This window comes from Aotus nancymaae, unplaced genomic scaffold, assembly GCF_030222135.1.
Source record: "Aotus nancymaae isolate 86718 unplaced genomic scaffold, 86718_ANA_hifiasm-v0.15.2.pri h1tg000089l, whole genome shotgun sequence".
Lineage (NCBI taxonomy): Eukaryota > Metazoa > Chordata > Mammalia > Primates > Aotidae > Aotus > Aotus nancymaae.
Genome location: NW_026988504.1, coordinates 25,464,016 through 25,482,570, shown reverse-complemented (window position 1 = coordinate 25,482,570; position 18,555 = coordinate 25,464,016). Strand labels below are relative to the sequence as shown.

The following is an 18,555-nucleotide window of genomic DNA, read 5'->3' as shown; positions in this document are numbered from 1 at the left end:
TATGCTCTGGGGATATGGCAGTGAATACTTGCTATTTGTAATGATAAATGTAAAATATTTAAGTTTAAAAACTTTAATAAATTAGTGAAACTCTAAGGAAATTGACATTTTAATACACATTTGGCAGGGATCTAAGTTGAGGCAACTTATTTAGATAGTAATTAACAGAATCTTAAATGTAACAGTATCTTAAATTAATTTACCATATTTTGAAATGTGCACGTGTTTTGATTGAGCAGTTTCACTTCTTGAAATGTATTCCACAGATGCACCTATACGTATGCTCCAAGATATAAGTTCAAGGATTTTCTTTGCAACATTGTTTGCAAGAGTGAAAGCCTGATTTTAAATTTTGTTGTGGTTATGGAGGGGAAAGCCTTTGATGGAGGAAACACAAACTAGTACTTAGAGCCCGTGAAGCATCACTTTCTCGTTATCATAAAGAAAAAACCTCTTTGACCTATTCTTGCAATTTTTCTATAAGTTCAAGCTTATGTTAATTTTTTTAAAAGAAATTTAAAATGTTATTTCTTTAGGCCATACCGATCCCAGGCAGACACCCACTTTCCATTTAGACTGAATTGTTCAGGAAAGAGGGAAGAGGGGATGGAAGGAAGGATACAAGAACATATTTAGAATATGTTTTTATGGACATATTTTATAACTATTTGGGGGTATATATGAAAATTAAATTTATTAGGCATAAGATGGCATAAATATATCCATTGCATCTAGATAATGATTTTACTCAGATTCCCCATATCCTTATTTTTTCTTCTTCAAATGACCTTTTTTGAAATAGTGTGTTAAAGTCTCTGCTATGATTGAGGTTCTAACATTTTCTTGTCTATTTATAACAGGTTTTTTGTACTTAGTTTGAATGTGGTCCAACTGCCTATGACAACAAAAATATTAATATTTTTGCAAACATAATTAATGTATCGTAAGGAAGTCACTATCAAGGTCAAAGCAAGTGCAGGTATCATAGGCTTGGGATTCTGGTCTAATTGAGCCACGGTTCTATGGTCATTTGTTTGCTTAGTTAGCCCTCTCCGTCTGAAGGCAGGGAAGACAGCTTAGAGATACCCCTTCTCCTTAAAAGGACTATGTTTTCAACATGGTGGTTGACTCAGGCTGGTGGTCAGGAATGAAACTCAACACCAGGATCCACAGGAGATTGGTGGTCTGGCAGCAGACTGGATGGTAGCAACTGAACCCACAGAAGCTGTGGCAACAGCAAGTGGTCCTGCAGCATGGGGTCTGGCAGAAGCTGGAACAGCAGCAGATCTCTTGACAGAGGTCTTAACCACGCCTCTGGTGGGAGCGGAAGGAGCCACAGCAGGAGCTGACCACGGTGGAGTCTCTGGGTGTGGGTTTTCAGTACACAATGTACTACAGTTCATAAGCCTTCTTCCTTCCGAGCTTCCTGCTCTACCCTGCTGAGGACTTGCCATCACCATGCCCTGGGTTATTTTCTTGATATTGTTTATCTTACTTAAAGAGAAATTATCAGATATTCTGACTGAAGCATGACATTGTGACAGTTAGCCTTGGTTTTTAAAGATAATTTTCATTTAATCAGCTAGTTATCCCTAAAGGCACCATTTTTCTTCCTTTTTTGTTTTAGTATCGTCTCATCCATTCTCTCGTATTCTTTTCAGAGTGTTATTTGATATTCTGAGCATAGGACAAATCATTCTTTTGTGTTCCAACCATTTAATTTCCTGTGGGAAATTTAATACCAAAAAAATCAGACCCTTGTGCATTATGGTAAATAGCTGGTAACGAAATCAGCATAGCACACTTGCAAATTATGAAGAAGCTAAAACATATTTAAGGCACGTGGCTTCCAATTTAACTTGTTCAAAATAGAATTACTCATTCTGTTTCTTTTCCAACCCAATGTCCTAATTCTCCAGTTCTATTATAAATGGTTGTTAGTTCAAATTTTCAAGCTAGGGCTGGATGCAGTGGCTCATGCCTGTAATCCCAGCACTTTGGAAGTCTGAGGCAGGTGGTGAATCACCTGAGGTCAGGAGTTTGAGACCAGCCTGGCCAACGTGGTGAAAGCCCATCTCTACTAAAAATACAAAAAGTTGGCCTTGGGTGGTGGCACATGCTTGCAATCCCAGCTACTCAGCAGGCTGAGGCAGGGGGATCACTAGAACCCAGAAGGCAGAGGTTGCAGTGAACCAAGATCACGCCACTGCACTCCAGCCTGAGCAACAGAGTAAGGCGAGTAAGACTCCATCTCAAAAAAAAAAAAAAAAGAAAAGTCTAGTAAATGTACAGTTCTTCGTTCAATAACCATGTTTCGGTTCCCACTACTTGCCAGACCCATTCTCAGGATGGAGACACAAGCAAAAAATACTCCACACCATCCCTTCTTTCACTATAACTTCATTCTGACTCAATGAACTGCACCAGATCACTTTACAGGATGAACTGGCAATGCCATTACCCATATGCTGGACCAGCAAACAGGGGCTGTGTCCACCTTTGCACCTAAGGTCAGGTTGCCTCAGCAGCAGAGATGGCAGAAATTCCTAGCCACAATTTTAGTCAGAACAAATCAGGTTGTATCAAAAGACCATTTTGTTGCCAGTGAAAATAAGAGACTATTTCCAAAGATTAGTCAGATGTGGAAATTGCTAAGCATCCAAAATATTATGCAACTTTTTCTATCTTTTCCCCATGAATACACATGATGGAGTCATTCTCGTCCCTTTTGTTCCTGCATTTAAAACACACAATGGTGTTTGTATTTTTAAACTGCGGATTCAAAGCAAAATATTTTAGTTGTCAGACTAACTGCTTTTAAACTTTTCTTTTCACCACTAAATGTAAACATCATGTACCCAGGTATGTTTGTACTCAGGGCCATCAACAGATGTGGAGCTCAGCATGGAAAAGATTGTATCAATTACAATTGAGCCCAGTCCCTAGTTGCAGGAAATGAGATACTCAAGTGGTGTTGCTGTTACTATTAGAATTACCATCACTGAATCTGTGTTTGTGTGACACAGATGAAAAACTTCATAAAATATAAATTGTAACTCAAAATATTTTAAAATATGGTTTACATTTGTCACCTTGAATTAATCAACATGTTCTAGTGCTGGACGGAAAACGTAGGCGGTGACAATAGTTCTGGCCTCTTCAAGTTAGTGTCAGTTGTCAGGGATCAGTCAATGAACTCTGTATTAAAGATGACAATTCAGGGGAGGCACAGTGGCTCATTCCTGTAATCTCATCACTCTGGGAGGCTGAGGTGAGAGAATCGCTTGAGTCCAGGAGTTCAAGGCCACGATGAGCTATGATCGCACCACTGCACACCAGCCTGAGTGACAGAGCAAAACCTTGTCTCTAAAATAACAATAAAAAAAATAAATAAAAATATATACTTTATAGTTAAATGATGCTATTGATGTTGATCACCTCTCTCCCTTCTGGAAATAAGTTCTTATGGGTTATCTATTATTAAGTAGAACAATCATTTATTTTCAGAAGACTCATAACCCTTAAGAAACACTTCCTCCCGGGGCAATTCCCTATAGGTCATGAAGAATAATGTCATAAATAATAACCAGGAAAATTCTGTTCATTGGTCCCAAATTTGGGAACCAGTGTATAAAAGATCCAGATTAGAGGGGGTCATCAGATTCTGGGAAACTCATCTCTGAAGAGGAACCCACCCTCCACCCCTGATACCATGACCCACTGCTGTTCCCCTTGCTGCCAGCCTACGTGCTGCAGGACCACCTGCTGCAGGACCACCTGCTGGGAGCCCACCTGTGTGACCACATGCAGCAGCACACCCTGCTGCCAGCCCAACTGCTGTGTGTCCAACTGCTGCCAGCCTTGCTGCCGCCCAACTTGCTGTCAAAACACCTGCTGCAGGACCACCTGCTGCCAGCCCACTTGTGTGACCAGCTGCTGCCAGCCCACCTGTGTGACCAGCTGCTGCCAGCCCACCTGTGTGACCAGCTGCTGCCAGCTTTCCTGCTGCAGCACACCCTGCTGCCAGCCCACTTGCTGCAGGTCCAGCTGCTGTGGCCAAACCAGCTGTGGGTCCAGCTGTGGCCAGACCAGCTCCTGTGCACCTGTGTACTGCAGGAGAACCTGCTACCACCCCACGTGTGTCTGCCTGCCTGGTTGCCTAAACCAGAGCTGTGGATCCAGCTGCTGCCAGCCCTGCTGCCGCCCAGCCTGCTGTGAGACCACCTGCTGCAGGACCACCTGCTGGAAGCCCACCTGTGTGACCACCTGCAGCAGCACACCCTGCTGCCAGCCCTCCTGCTGTGTGTCCAGCTGCTGTCAGCCATGCTGCCACCCAACTTGCCGTCAAAACACCTGCTGTAGGACCACCTGCTGCCAGCCCACCTGTGTGACCAGCTGCTGCCAGCCTTCCTGCTGCAGCACGCCCTGCTGCCAGCCCACCTGCTGTGGCCAAACAAGCTGCTGCCAATCTTGCTGCCGCCCAACTTGCTGTCAAACCACCTGCTGCAGGACCACCTGTGGATCCAACTGCTGCCAGTCTTGCTGCCACCCAACATGCTGTCAAACCACTTATAGAACCACCTGCTGCCAGCCCACCTGCTGCCAACCATCCTGTGTGACCAGCTGCTGCAGCACGCCCTGTTGCCAGCCAGCCTGCAGTGGGTCCAGCTGCTGTAGCCAAACCTGCAATGAGTCCAGCTAAGCTTTTCTGAGAAACAACATTCTGACACAGAACTTTGTGACCATTTTCTTCCTACCATGCTTGGGATTCTACTGAAGGTATACAGTCTACTTCTCTTTAATTTTATTTTTCTTCATTTCCTCTGGATTAATGTACCAGATGGTGGTCAGTCAGCTCCACCTAATTGACATGGATACATGGTCTCAGCCTCAGGAAGTTATCATCAGCTTTTGACCCTATGGAACTTAAAAACAAATTCTTATGACTGCATATCTGACTGTCTATAATGATCATCCTTTTAGATATATGCAGTTTATTTAGGAGCCTCTACCAGATTACTAAACTCTTTTGTGATCACTTTTAATTGTCTCCCTACCTATTCTTTCCTAATAAAATTTATATTATCCTGCATTCTATGGTATGATTTTGTTTCATTTGTTTGTCTGTTTGCAGCAGTTCCTCTATGAAGCCTTACCTTTGGGTTCTGCTTTATACTGATTATCTCGTTCAAGTCTCACAATGACCTACAAGTTAGACAGAGCAAACATTTTAGTGCTGAGAAAATGACTTGCCATACAACTACCAATTAACAGAAGGTCCAATGACCAGGTCCTTTGAGTTTTTGCTTTTTTAAACATTTTTCTGCAGATGTATGCAACAGTGATGATTGAGTGCAGGGAGGGAAGACATTCTAGGTCACTTCTCAAGCACACACTTTTCTATCTGTGAAGCAAATACTCTCCCCCTCTACTACCATTAGAGACACCTTTAAGAACTCTAGGAATGCTTTTACACTGTTGGTGGGAGTGTAAATTCGTTTAACCACTGTGGAAGACAGTGTGGCTATTCCTCAAAGATCTAGAACTAGAAATACCATTTGACCCAGCAATCCCATTACTGGGTATATACCGGAAGGATTATAAACCATTCTACTATAAAAACACCTCCACACATATGCTTGTTGCAGCAGTATTTACAATAGCAAAGACTTGGAACCAACTCAAATGTCCATCAATGATAGACTGGACAGGGAAAATGTGGCACATACACAGGAATACTGTAATTACTGTAAATGTGGCACATATACATGGAATACTATGCAGCCATAAAAAAGAATGCGATCATGTTCTTTGCAGGAACATGGATGAAACTGGAAGTCATCATTCTCAGTAAACTAACACAGAAACAGAAAACCAAACATGCATGTTCTCACTCATAAGTGGGAGTTGATCAGTGAGAACACATGGACACAGGAAGGGGAACATCACACACCGGGGCCTGTCGAGGGTTGGGGACAAGGAGAGGGAGAACATTAGGACAAATACATAAATGCATGCGGGGCTTAAAACCTAGACGACGGGTTGATAGGTGCAGCAAACCACCATGGCACATGTATACCTATGTAACAAACCTGCACATTCTGCACATGTATCCCAGAACTTCAAGTCAAATAAAAAATAAAAATAAACAAGATTTTTAGAAAGAGTTCTAGTCCATGAAAAGAGCTTTACATCTCTGGATTCTGATCCACCACTGAAGAATCTGTCACCAACAACTAGTGTGGGCACCATGGGTGTTCCTGGCCCTACCCTCACCAAGAGGAACCTCCTCTTTGCTGTCATGGTTGAGCATCTGGGTATCATTTCATTCATCTTAACAGAAATTAGGATTAAGAATTACCTTTGCAAAGCACACAAGATTGGACCATGCTTCCTGGGTTCCCAAACTTTGGGGCAATTTTGTTTCCTAACATGAACTTTGTTTAGGGAGGATAAATTTGTACAGAATCCTAAGAATTAAGGTTACCATGCAATGGACTTATGTCCTTTGATCTAATCATAATCTCTGGGCCATAAAAGGAAAGAAAATAACTTCCTGTCTTCTGTGAGGCAAAGAAGATAAAGACAATTATGCTAAAGGAAGTCAAAATCAGAGTTTGCAGAAAAAAGGGAGAAACGGTAGAAAGAAGAAAATGGGAAGAAAGTATGTACTATTTAAAGTCCAGAGGGGCATTAGGCTGGTTCCCAGATGGAGGAACCTGGAAATTCTGATGAGAAACTGAGTAAGAAAGAGAATCGCCAGGGGACACAGCAGTACAAGGGCTAATTCAGCTTTGGGATGACACTTAAAGGTTTTGACTGTGGCCACCTTCTTTAGAGGACATAAAGGTGCTTTTGGTGAGTTAACCACTAGATGTGACAGATGTAGGATCTTCCTAGAGGATGTATCTGGAATTCTCTGCCAGGTTATTAAACTTTCCAACAGGGGGAATGAATGGGTGAGTTGCTGACATTTACTGAGACCCTGCTATACGCTAAGTATTGAGGTAGTTGCTTCATCCATACTCTCTCTCATTCCCATGCAATCCCAAAAGGTAGGTATTAGTGGCTCCACATTCAAGCTGAAGAAATCAGCGTTGAGGGGGTTAAAGCAACGTGCATGTGTTGCACAAATAACACAACATTTTTCTGCTTTCCAAAACAAAGCTGTTTGGGGGAAGTACTGGTGAAATGAGAGATATAGATCAATGGAGAAAATTGGGAGACAAGAGATACACACATATATTATTATATACTTTTCTTTCCTTTCTAAATCACGCCAACGTCTGAAGTCCCCTCAGAATGGAGTACAGATACTATAAATCCAGATTCATTAGGAAGTTAGGATTTTTTTTTTAATTTAAGAAGCTTCTTATGGTAGGAATGCAAACTAATACAAGCACTGTGGAAAACAGTGTGGAGATCCCTTAAAGAACTAAAAGAACTACCACTTAATCTAGCAATCCTAATACCGGTTATCTACCTAGAGGAAAAGAACTCACTATACGAAGAAGATACTTGCATGTACACGTTTATAGTAGCACAATTCACAATTGCAAAAATATGGAACCAGCCCAGATAGCCATCAGTCAAAGAGTGGATAAAGAAACGGTTGTATATATGATGGAATATTACTCAGCCATTAAAATGAATTAATTAATGGCACTCACAGCAATCTGGGTGAAATTGGAGACTATTATTCTAACTGAAGTAACTTAGGAATGGAAAAACAAACCTAAAACCTTGTAAGTGGGAACTAAGCTATGAGGATGCAAAGGCATAAGAATGATACAATGGTCTTTGGGGACTCAGGGGAAAACATGGGAGGGGGTGAAGGATGAAAGACTACAAATTGGGTTCAGTATATACTACTTGGGTGATGGGTGCACCAAAATCTCACAAATCACCACTAAAGAACATACTCATGCAACCAAATACCACCTGTTCCCCAAAAACTTATGGAAATACAATTTTTTTTAAAAAAAGAAGCTGCTCAGCTCTATCTGATGCATGATCTCATGGTAACAGTGGAAGTGGTCAGATGTTTGACCAACCTCCAAAACCCATGTTCTTCTACCTTTTAAAGATAAAATGCTTCTTAAAACTATTTCAGCTGGGTGCAGTGGCTCATGCCTATAATTCCAGCACTTTGGGAGGCCAAGATGGGTGGATTATCTGAGATCAAGAATTCAAGACCAGTCTGGCCAACATGGCGAACACCCCCACCCCATCTCTACTGAAAACACAAAAAAATTAGCCAGGCGTGGTGGCATGCACCTGCAATCCTAGCTACTTGGGAGGCTGAGGTAGGGGAATTGCTTGAACCAGGGAGGTGGAGGTTGCAGTGAGCTGAGATTGTGCCACTGCACTCCAGTCTGGGCGACAGGGCAAGATTCAGTCTCAAAAAAAACAAAACAAAACAAAACAAAAAAAACAACGGTTTCTTCTTGTCTTAAATTGAATTTATAATTAAAACTTTTATTTTAAAAGAATAGAGATTTGCTTGCAGTTGTAAGACGTGATACAAGAAATCCGCCGGGCACGGTGGCTCACACCTGTAATCCCAGCATTTTGGGAGGCCGAGGCGGGTGGATCACGAGGTCAAGAGATCGAGACCATCCTGGTCAACATGGTGAAACCCCGTCTCTACTAAAAATACAAAAAATTAGCTGGGCATGGTGGCACGTGCCTGTAATCCTAGCTACTCAGGAAGCTGAGGCAGGAGAATGGCCTGAACCCAGGAGGCGGAGGTTGTGGTGAGCCAAGATTGCGCCATTGCACTCCAGCCTGGGTAACAAGAGCGAAACTCTGTCTCAAAAAAAAAAAAAAAAAGAAAAAAAAAGAAATCCATATACTCTTTGTCCAATTTTCCCCAATAGTAACATCCTCCAAAACTGTAGAAAAACATCATCACCAGCGTATGATGCTGATATTGACATAGCCGAGGTACAACACATTTCTGTCACCACAACGATCTCTTTCCATTGTTCTTTTATAGCCACACTCACCTCCCTCCCACACCCACTCCCTTCTTAACACCTGGCAACCAAGGATGTTATGTAAAAGGAATCACACAGTACTTAACATTTTGAGATGGGTTTTATCAACAGAGCATAATTACCTGAAAATTGAAACAGATTGTTGAACAGTTTTTCCTTTTTGTTGCTGAGAAGTATTCTCTGATATGTATCTACCACAGTTTGTTTGACCACGTGTTGAAGGACTTCTGGGTCGCTTCCTGTTTCAAACCATTACAAAGCAGCCATAAACATTCATGTACAAAGTTTTGTGTGAACAAGTACAATTACTGAGTTGTATGGTAATTGCATGTTTAATTATTTTTTTTACAGAGTCCCACTCTGTCACCTAGGCTGGAGTGCAGTGGCACGATCTGGGCTCACTGCAACCTCCACCTCCCGGGTTCCAAAGATTCTCCCACCTCAGCCTCCCAAGTAGCTGGGATTGCAGGCATGCACCACCATGCCCAGCTAATTTTTTGTATTTTTAGTAGAGATGGTGTTTCACCATGTTGACCAGGCTGATCTCGAATCCCTGACCTCAAGTGATCTGCCTGCCTCGGATTCCAAAGTGCTGGGATTACAGGCATGAGCCACCTTGCCTGGCCAGCATGTTGAATTTTTAAGCAACAGCATCAACTGTTTTCCAGAGTGTCTACACCATTTTATATGTATAAATGTTTTTGTTTCTTTGCACACTCACTAGCATTTATTTCAGCCGTTCTGATAGGTGTGCTAGCTGAGCGTGCTTTTAGTTTGCATTTCCCTAAGGGCTAATGACATTGAACATCTTTTCACATGCTTATTTGTCATCTGTGTATCTTCTTCCATGAAATATTTCTTCATGTCTTTTGCTCATGCTGTACTTTTACTGTTTGTTTTCTAACTGTTCCGTTTTCAAAGTTATATATTCTGGATACTAGTCCTTTGTCAAATACGTGATTTGCAAATATGTATCATGTATAGTTTGTAGCTTGTCTTTTCATCCTCTGTTCTTTTGCAGAACATAATTTTTTCTTTTTAGATGGAGTTTTGTTCTTTCACCCAGGCTGAAGTGCAGTGGCACGATCTCTGGCTCGCTGCAACCTCCGCCTTCCGGTTTCAAGTGATTCTCCTGCCTCAGCCTCCCTAGTAGCTGGGATTACAGGAGCACCCCCACCCACCCACCATGCCTGGCTATTTTTTTTTTTATTATTTTACTTTTAGTAGAGACAGTGTTTCACCATGTTGGCCTCAAACTCCTGACCTCATGATCTGCCCGCCTTGGCTTCCCAAAGTGCTAGGATTACAGGTGTGAGCCACCACATCTAGCCAGAACATAATTTTTAAAAATCAATTTATTAATTTTTCTTTAATGGATCATGTTTTCGGTGCTACCTAAGAACTCTTGGATATTACGTGCTAAAGATTTTCTTCTATTTTTTTCTAAAAGTTTTATAATTTTACATTTTATATTTAAGTTTGTAATTCATTTTGAGTTAATTTTTAGGGTTTTTTCCCCTCTACATGTCTAATTGCTCTAGAACAATTTGTTTAAAGAGATAGCTTTCCTCCATTGAATTGTTGATGTACATTTATCAAAACTTGGTTGGGGTCCGGGCGCGGTGGCTCATGCCTGTAATCCCAGCACTTTGGGAGGCCGAGGCGGGTGGATCACGAGGTCAAGAGATCGAGACCATCCTGGTCAACATAGTGAAACCCCGTCTCTACTAAAAATACAAAAAATTAGCTGGGCATGGTGGCGCGTGCCTGTAATCCCAGCTACTCAGGAGGCAGAGGCAGGAGAATGGCCTGAACCCAGGAGGCGGAGGTTGCGGTGAGCCGAGATCGCGCCGTTGCACTCCAGCCTGAGTAACAAGAGCGAAACTCTGTTTCAAAAAAAAATGGTTAGGGATACAGTCAACCCTTAAACAATGCAAGGGTTAGGAGCAGCAAACCTCCACACAGCTAGAAATCTGCATGTAACTTTTGACTTCCCTAAAACTTAACTACTTATACCCTACTGTTGACTGGAAGACTTACCAATAAAATGAACAGTCAATTAACACATATTTTGTATGTTGTATGTATTATATATTGTATTTTTATAATAAAGTAAGCTGAAGAAAAGAAAATGCTATTAAGAAAATTTTAAGAAGGAGAAAATATATTTACTGTTTATTAAGTGGAAGTGGATCACCATAAAAGTGTTCATCCTGGTTGTCTTCATGTGGAGTAGGCTGAGGAGGAGGAGGAACAGGAGGGGTTGGTCTTGCTGTCTCATTAGTGGCAGAAGCAGAAAATCCACATATAAGTGGAACTGTGCAGTTCAAGCCCATCAACTGTATTTGTTTAGGTCTATTTCTAGGTTCTTCTTTTTAATCCCTTCATTTAGCTGTCCATTCCTCCCCCAGTATCACACAGCCTTGATTACTGTAGCTACATCATAAATCTTGAAATTAAATAGATTGATTCCTTTCACATTATTCTTTGAAATTGTTTTAGCTATTCTAGTTCTTTTGTCTTTCTATACACATTTTGGGAGAATTTTATTGATATCTATTTTTTAAATTTTGCTGTGATAAGTCCTGTACATGTTTTTTAAATTTACACCTAAGTATGTTTTACAGAGATTGTAAATGACATTTTATTTTAATTTCCATCTTTTTAATTTCAACCTGCCTATATCATTATGTTTAAAATGAGTTTCTTTTAGACAGCATATGGTTGGTACATATTTTTTAACACACTCTGTCAATCTGTCTTTAAAGTGGTTTATTTAAACCATTGACATTTAATGTAATTATTCATATTAGAGCACAAGTCTGCCATTTTGTATTTTTGTTTTATGTTTGCTCTGGTTTTTTTTGTTACTCTATTTTTATTGTCTTCTGTGTGCTTACTGAACATTTTTAGAACTCTATTTTGATTTATCTATAGTGTTTTTTAGGGTACCTCTTTCCTTAGCTTTTTAATTTGTTTCTGTAGATGTTATTTTATATGTATATACAACTTATCACCATTTACTAGTGTCATTTTTTTTTTTTACCAGTTCTAGTGAGGTATAGAAACTTTACCTTCTTTTATGTCCCTTTACTCTGTTTATGTCTTAAATATTTCCTCTACATTTATTTAGAACCACTCAGTGTTATAATTTTCACTTTAGCTGTCAAAGTGAAAATGATTTAGAAAACACAAGAGGAGAAGGAAAGCTTACCATATTTACCCATATTTTTACTTGCTGTGATTTTTCTTCCTTTCTGATGTTCCAAGGTCCTTATTTTATCATTTCCTTTCTGTTTATAGAATTTCCTTTAGCTATATTTTAGAATAACTCTGCTGGCAACAAATTCTCTTTGTTTTCTTTCTCCTGAGAATGTTTCATTCCTGAAGTATATTTTCACCGGGTAAAAGATTCTGTGCTTACAGTTCTTTTCTTTCAACACTTAAAAAAATAATGAGAAATCCACTGCAATTTTAATTGTTTTCCCCTAAAGGTAAGGTGTTTCTTTCTCTGATTGCATTTACAACTTTATCTTTACTTTTCATAAGTTAACTACTATGTGTGTTTGCACAAATCTCTTTGAGCTTATCCTATTTGGGATTTTCTCACCTTGTTGAATTTGTAGGTTTATGTCTCTTGCTAAATTGGGGAGATTTTCAACTATGTTGCTTTTGAATACTTTTTCAGCCCTGCCCTTTTTCATCTTTCCTTCTAGGACTCTGGGGAGATGAATATTACATCGTTCGTTTTAGTCCCACAGGTCCCTTAAGCTCTGTTAAATTTTTAACTTTTCTTCAGTATATTTTCTCTGTTGTTTGGTCGGACATTTTCTAATGTTCTATTTGCTAGTTCACTGATACTTTTCTTTTTATTCTACTGTTGAGCCATCAACTGAGATTTTTATTTTGGTTATCGCATTTTTTAGTTCCAAAATTTACATATGGATATTCAATATAGTTATTTATTATATCTTTTATTTCTTTTTGATACTTTCTACTCTTTCATTTGTTTAAAGTATATTTTAAACATACACTCTATGTTTTGTTTATTGACTTTTTTTTTTTTTTTTAGACGAAGTCTTGCCCTGTCACCAGCCTTGAGTGCAATGGTGCGATCTCGGCCCACTGCAACCTCCACCTCCCGGGTTCAAGCGATTCTCCTGCCTCAGCCTCCAGAGTAGCTGGGATTACAGGCGTGTGCCACCACGCTGGCCAATTTTTGTATTTTTAGTAGAGACGGGGTTTCACCATGTTGGCCAGGATAGTCTTTATCTCTTGACCTCATGATCCACCTGCCTCAGCCTCCCAAAGTGCTGGGATTACAGGTGTGAGCCACCGTGCCTAGCCTCATTGATTTATTTTTATCATGATTGCTTTAAAATCTTTGTCAGATAATTGTAACATATCTGGCATCTCAACATTGGCATTTACTGATTGTCTTTTTCATCCAGTTACATATCTCCTGGTTTTTATATGTTAAGTGATTTTTTATTAGTACCTGGCCCTATTTGTATTATGTTATGAAACTCTGGATTTTATGTAATCTTTTGTTTTGGCTGGCTACATTGTTCTAGCAAGAGAATGGGGAATAGAGGCTGCCTCATTACTGTCACATGAAAGTAGATCAGTTCCCCTGTTCACCCTGTGCTGGCTTCAAGGTGGGGAAGCACCTCATTACGGCTGAGCAGAGCTGAGAGCTCTGGCCCTCCACATGGTCTCCACTGACACTCTGTGTCTATGTCTGTTGTGGATGGAGGTCATTACTGGCTGGCAGAGATTAAAGTTTCACAGCCCTACTTGGCCTTCTCTTTCACTATCCCAGTGGGAGTGTTAGGGAAACTCATTACAGCTTCTCAGGGACGGAAGTCTAGTCCCCACCTGGTTTTTACTGGGGTGATTGGCAGTGAAGCCATAGTTGCTTCTGGAGCAGAGCAGTTAGCATTTAAATTTTTTCTTCTTGCTAAGCCACCTCTTTTCTGACCCTTTAGGTAGAAAGAGGTTTTTATTAGAACAGTGTGAACTGTGTGTGTGTGTGTGTGTGTGTGCATCCATTAGAGTTTCAGAGTTGCAGGCTTCTCAGGCTCCATGTCTAGAGTACTTGCAGCAAAAAGAAAACCCAGACTTCTTGTTCCTTAAGTCCTGATCTTTCTAGCCTGGCTGCTTTCTTCACTCCACCTTTCAGTTCTCTTGTGTTTGCTTTATGTATAATATCCAGAATTTGTAGTTGGACTTAGGAGGAAGAATGTGGAAACGTATATCCACTCCATCTTCCCGGTCAGCAAATCTTCAACTGGGTTTTAACGAAACATAATAAATACATTTTGACAAAAGGGAAGCTATTACCAATGTAGACAAATACAGAGAAAAAAAAACACAACATGAGTAAGAACCAACGAGACAGTATCCTGCATCGGTGTTAAGATTTTAGTTTTAATCATTGGGCTGTGACCAAAGAAACACACACTGAAGTACATAGGGATAAAGTGGAATTTAGTGATAAAAGGAAATTCTAGCTGCAACTTACTCTTAAAAACCAACAGTAGTAACACCTATATGTGTAGAAATAATGTTAAAGAAGCATGGTAAAACGTTAACACTTGAGGAATCCAGTGAAGGCATATGGGAATCCTTTGTACTATGTTTACAACTTTCTAAGTGCGTGAAATTATTTCAAAAATGAAAAATTAATAAAAATAAACAGGTATGATGGGGAGGAGACACAACCAAGCATAATATTAGATACGAAAGTAATAACAGAGCACATAGTCATTAAAGTACACAATGAGTGGGGTAAACTACAGAGGATATACTGACTTGGAAGACCAAAACAGAAGAATCTACAATGTAAGGGAAAAAAACTGTCACTGGATTATAATGAAAATATTACATATCAAGACTTGTGGGGTGCTATAAAAATGGTCTGTGATAAAATGTATACACTTTAAGTAGTCTTTAATATTTAAATATTAAACAAGAATAAAACCTAACAATAAATGAACTAAGTGTACATCTTAGTGAATAAGAAAAACAGCCAAAAAGCATAAGATGTAAATTGATGAACTAGTTAACAAAGATATCACAGAGAATATGAACAAAGCCAAAATTTGTTTCTTTTTCTAAAAAACAAAAATACTAATAAATGATAAGCCACTGACAAGATTGATCAAGATATTTAAAGAAGACACAAATAAATAATATTCTGGATGAAAATGAGAACATATCCAGCAATAAAGCTGAGAATGTTCCATAATCAAAGCTGGTAAAAAGTATCTACATGGAAAAGATGAACTTGGATTCTGATGACTTATCATGTACGAAAAAAATCAATTCCAGATGTATTAATAGCTTGAAGGCCAAAAAAAATCTTAAAACCGTAACTAGATAATGTATGTGAATATTTTTTATTTTTAGGTAGATAAATACCTCCTGACCAAGACAAAAATAGTATTATTTTAAAAGGAATAATTGATAATTTTACCTGGGTCAAGATTTAGAAAATTTAACCATCCAAAATCACATTTCAGACTGAGAGAAGTAATTGTGATAAACTCCTTCAATGCCTGTCTGTCTCTTCTTGCTCCCTATATGGACTCTATTTCTTCTGGCATTGCAATTTTGAAAATATACAAACACATGTGTTTCTTTTTTTTTTTTTAACCGCATGTATCTTCCTTCAAGAACCATAACCCAAAGCTGATTGTTATCTAATATCTGCAAACAGTTGTTTCACATATTTACAAAGCTTTTATTATTGTTTATAGCAGGAAGATAAATCTTATGCCAGCTTCTACATTGCAGGTGGCATCAGAAGCCTCCCTAAACTTGGTTTTTAAGTCATCACCATGATTCAACATCATTCCTATTTCAGAGGTGCTTCCCAAAGTAAACAGCAATAAGGAAAAATAGATGGTGACTAACAATGGTCCTGACATCTCAGCAAGCTACATAGAATCTGTTAGATGACCAAATACTGTACTCAGCTTTTAAAATGAGGATCAGTGCTTAACTGATAGGGAGAATGATTCATTTCTCAGTTCAGGCAAATAGTTCTGATGGTTATTTGTCAATTAAAAAAGCAAACAAATGAATTACTCAAAGAAAATTCACAGTGTTGAAGAGACAACTTCCTCTCTGGAACATTTCCCAATGGACTAGAGAAATTCACATAAACAATATCAAAGACAAGTTCTGCTCATTGGCCCAAACTTTGGGGTACCATGTCTAAAAGGTTCAGATTGAATAGGGTTATCAAACTCTAGGAAACTCACCTCTGAACAGGAACCCACTCTCCACCCCTGACACCATTACCCACTGCTGTTGCCCTTGCTGCCAGCCTGTGACTTGCTGCAGGACCACCTGCTGCCAACCCATCTGCCGCATGTCCAGCTGCTGCCAGCCTTGCTGCTGCCCCAGTTGCTGCAACACATCCTGCTGCCAACCTAGCTGCTGTACACCTGTCTACTGCTGGATAACCTGCTACCACCTGACGTGTGTCTACCTGCCTGACTGCCTAAACCAGTGTTGTGGATCCAGCTGCTGCCAGCCCTCCTGCTGCCCAGCCTGCTGTGTGATCACCTGCTGCAGGACCACCTGCTGCCAACCAGCCTGTGTGATCAGCTGCTGCAGCACACCCTGCTGCCAGCCCACCTACTGCAGCTCCAGCTGTTATGGCCAAACTGGCAGTGGGTCCAGCTGCTGCCAACCCAGCTCCTGTGCACCCATGTACTGCAGGAGAACCTGCTACTACCCCACGTGTGTCTTCTTGCCTGATTGCCTAGACCAGAGCTGTGGATCCAGCTGCTGCCAGCCCTGCTGCCGCCCAGCCTGCTGTGTGTCTAGGGACTGCCAGCCCTATAGTTATTGATCAACTTGCCACAGATCACTACCTGCATAATACAAACTTCCATCATCAGAACAGCCAGATATCCATCTCTTTGTTTCTTTCTTTTTTTTTGAGACGGAGTTTCACTCTTGTTGCCCAGGCTAGAGTGCAATGGCATGATCTCAGCTCACCGCAACCTCCACCTCCCGGGTTGAAGTGATTCTCCTGCCTCAGCATCCTGAGTAGCTGGGATTACAGGCATGTGCCATCACGCCCAGCTAATTTTGTATTTTTAGTAGTGACAGGGTTTCTCCATATTTGTCAGGCTGGTCTCGAACTCCCAACCTCAGGTGATCCACCCACCTTGGCCTCCCAAAGTGCTAGGATTACAGGAGTAAGCCACCATGCAGGGCCCAGATATCCATTTCTGTGGCAAACTCACTCTACCTCCTCTGCTGATAACATATATGCTGTCAGTAAACTGTCAGTCATCTTCCTGTTATCAGATTTATGAGGTTGCTTAATGAGTGCAATCTTTTTCACTCCAATATTCTCTTCATTGAGCCAGCTGCTGGTCAGCTTCATCTGTTATTGACCTGGATTTATGGTCTGAGCTTTGACAAAATGATCTGTTTTTTTACCCTAGGAATATTTCTAAAAAGAAAAAGAAAACTCTCATATCTGTCTTATTAGATCTTTTTTTTCTTTTTGAAACGGAATTTCACTCTTATTGCCCAGGGTGGAGTGCAATGGCGCAATCTCGGCTCACTGCAACCTCCGCCTCCCAGGTTCAAGTGATTCTCCTGCCTCAGCCTCCTGAGTAGCTGAGATTACCGGTGCCTGCCACCATACCTGGCTGATTTTTTGTATTTTTAGTAGAGATGGGGTTTTACCATGTTGGCCAGGCTGGTCTCAAACTCCGGATCTCAGGTGATCCGCCCACCTTGGCCTCCCAAAGTGCTGGGATTATAGGCATAAGCCACCACACCCAGCCCTTATTAGATCTTTACAATGATAAATATCATTTTGTTTCAATATAATACAAATTTCTGTGACTCTTCCATGACAACTCTGTATTATCTTCCTAGCTGAAAGGAGCATTGCTTGTTTATTTCCTAATAAAGCCTTTATATCGTGCCTCCTGTATTATGCTTTGTATTGTTTCTATGATTGTTTTGCATCTCACATACATTATCTCATCTAAGTCACATGACAGCCTCAAACTTGGACAGAACCAAGATGAGTAAAGTGACCTGCGTCATGCCATGTAGCTAAGGATGGACAGAATCGGGTCTAGGCCCGGGGTTTCTGATTGAAGCTGTGGTGCTGTCACATTTACTGATTACTATAAAGAAGAATTTGTACTAAGGACTTAGCACCGGGAAGAGGTGCGGTTTACGTTGTTCTCTGACAGTAGACACACCAATTCCATGCATTCGCAGATCATTTTCTACTAACAAAGCTCTTCCCAAATTCATTCCCCTAACCAATAGTTACATCTTAAGATTAACAACTTGTTTTCAGAGCCCTTGTGGATCATGTAAACATTTTATTTTCTCAGTCTCTGCTCAGCCGCTGGTGAACTTCTTTAAATATTTTTGAGCACCCATTCTGTTCCTGCCTCTGTCCTAGGACTTTGGTGTGAGAGGCTCATCTAGAAATATCTGTTTGTTGAAGTCATGGAATTGGCATTCTGTATGTCCTCATTCTTCTGGTCACCTAAATAAATGGTAA

The 18,555-nt window shown here is 40.4% G+C and overlaps 2 protein-coding genes across 2 annotated transcripts; both read left to right on the top strand.

Moving 5' to 3' along the window:
* Window positions 1-3,712: 3,712 nt before the first annotated feature.
* Window positions 3,713-4,702, top strand: LOC105710582 (keratin-associated protein 9-2). Its single transcript, XM_064369430.1, has 2 exons — window positions 3,713-4,107; window positions 4,171-4,702. The coding sequence occupies exons 1-2, from the start codon at window positions 3,713-3,715 to the stop codon at window positions 4,700-4,702; spliced, it is 927 nt and encodes a 308-aa protein (XP_064225500.1).
* Window positions 4,703-6,250: 1,548 nt separating this feature from the next.
* Window positions 6,251-16,863, top strand: LOC135271683 (keratin-associated protein 9-6-like). The gene is made up of 3 exons (XM_064369429.1): window positions 6,251-6,317; window positions 16,259-16,455; window positions 16,519-16,863. Exons 1-3 carry the CDS (start codon window positions 6,251-6,253, stop codon window positions 16,861-16,863), a joined length of 609 nt encoding a protein of 202 aa, XP_064225499.1.
* Window positions 16,864-18,555: the final 1,692 nt, after the last annotated feature.

Coding starts and splice junctions, on each gene's coding strand:
- LOC105710582 (XM_064369430.1), top strand. CDS start 3,713: ATGACCCACTGCTGTTCCCCTTGCTGCCAGCCTACGTGCTGCAGGACC. Junction 4,108..4,170: donor ACCAGCTCCTGTGCACCTGT/GTACTGCAGGAG, acceptor CCTAAACCAGAG/CTGTGGATCCAGCTGCTGCC.
- LOC135271683 (XM_064369429.1), top strand. CDS start 6,251: ATGGGTGTTCCTGGCCCTACCCTCACCAAGAGGAACCTCCTCTTTGCT. Junction 6,318..16,258: donor TGTCATGGTTGAGCATCTGG/GTATCATTTCAT, acceptor ATCAAACTCTAG/GAAACTCACCTCTGAACAGG. Junction 16,456..16,518: donor AACCTAGCTGCTGTACACCT/GTCTACTGCTGG, acceptor TGCCTAAACCAG/TGTTGTGGATCCAGCTGCTG.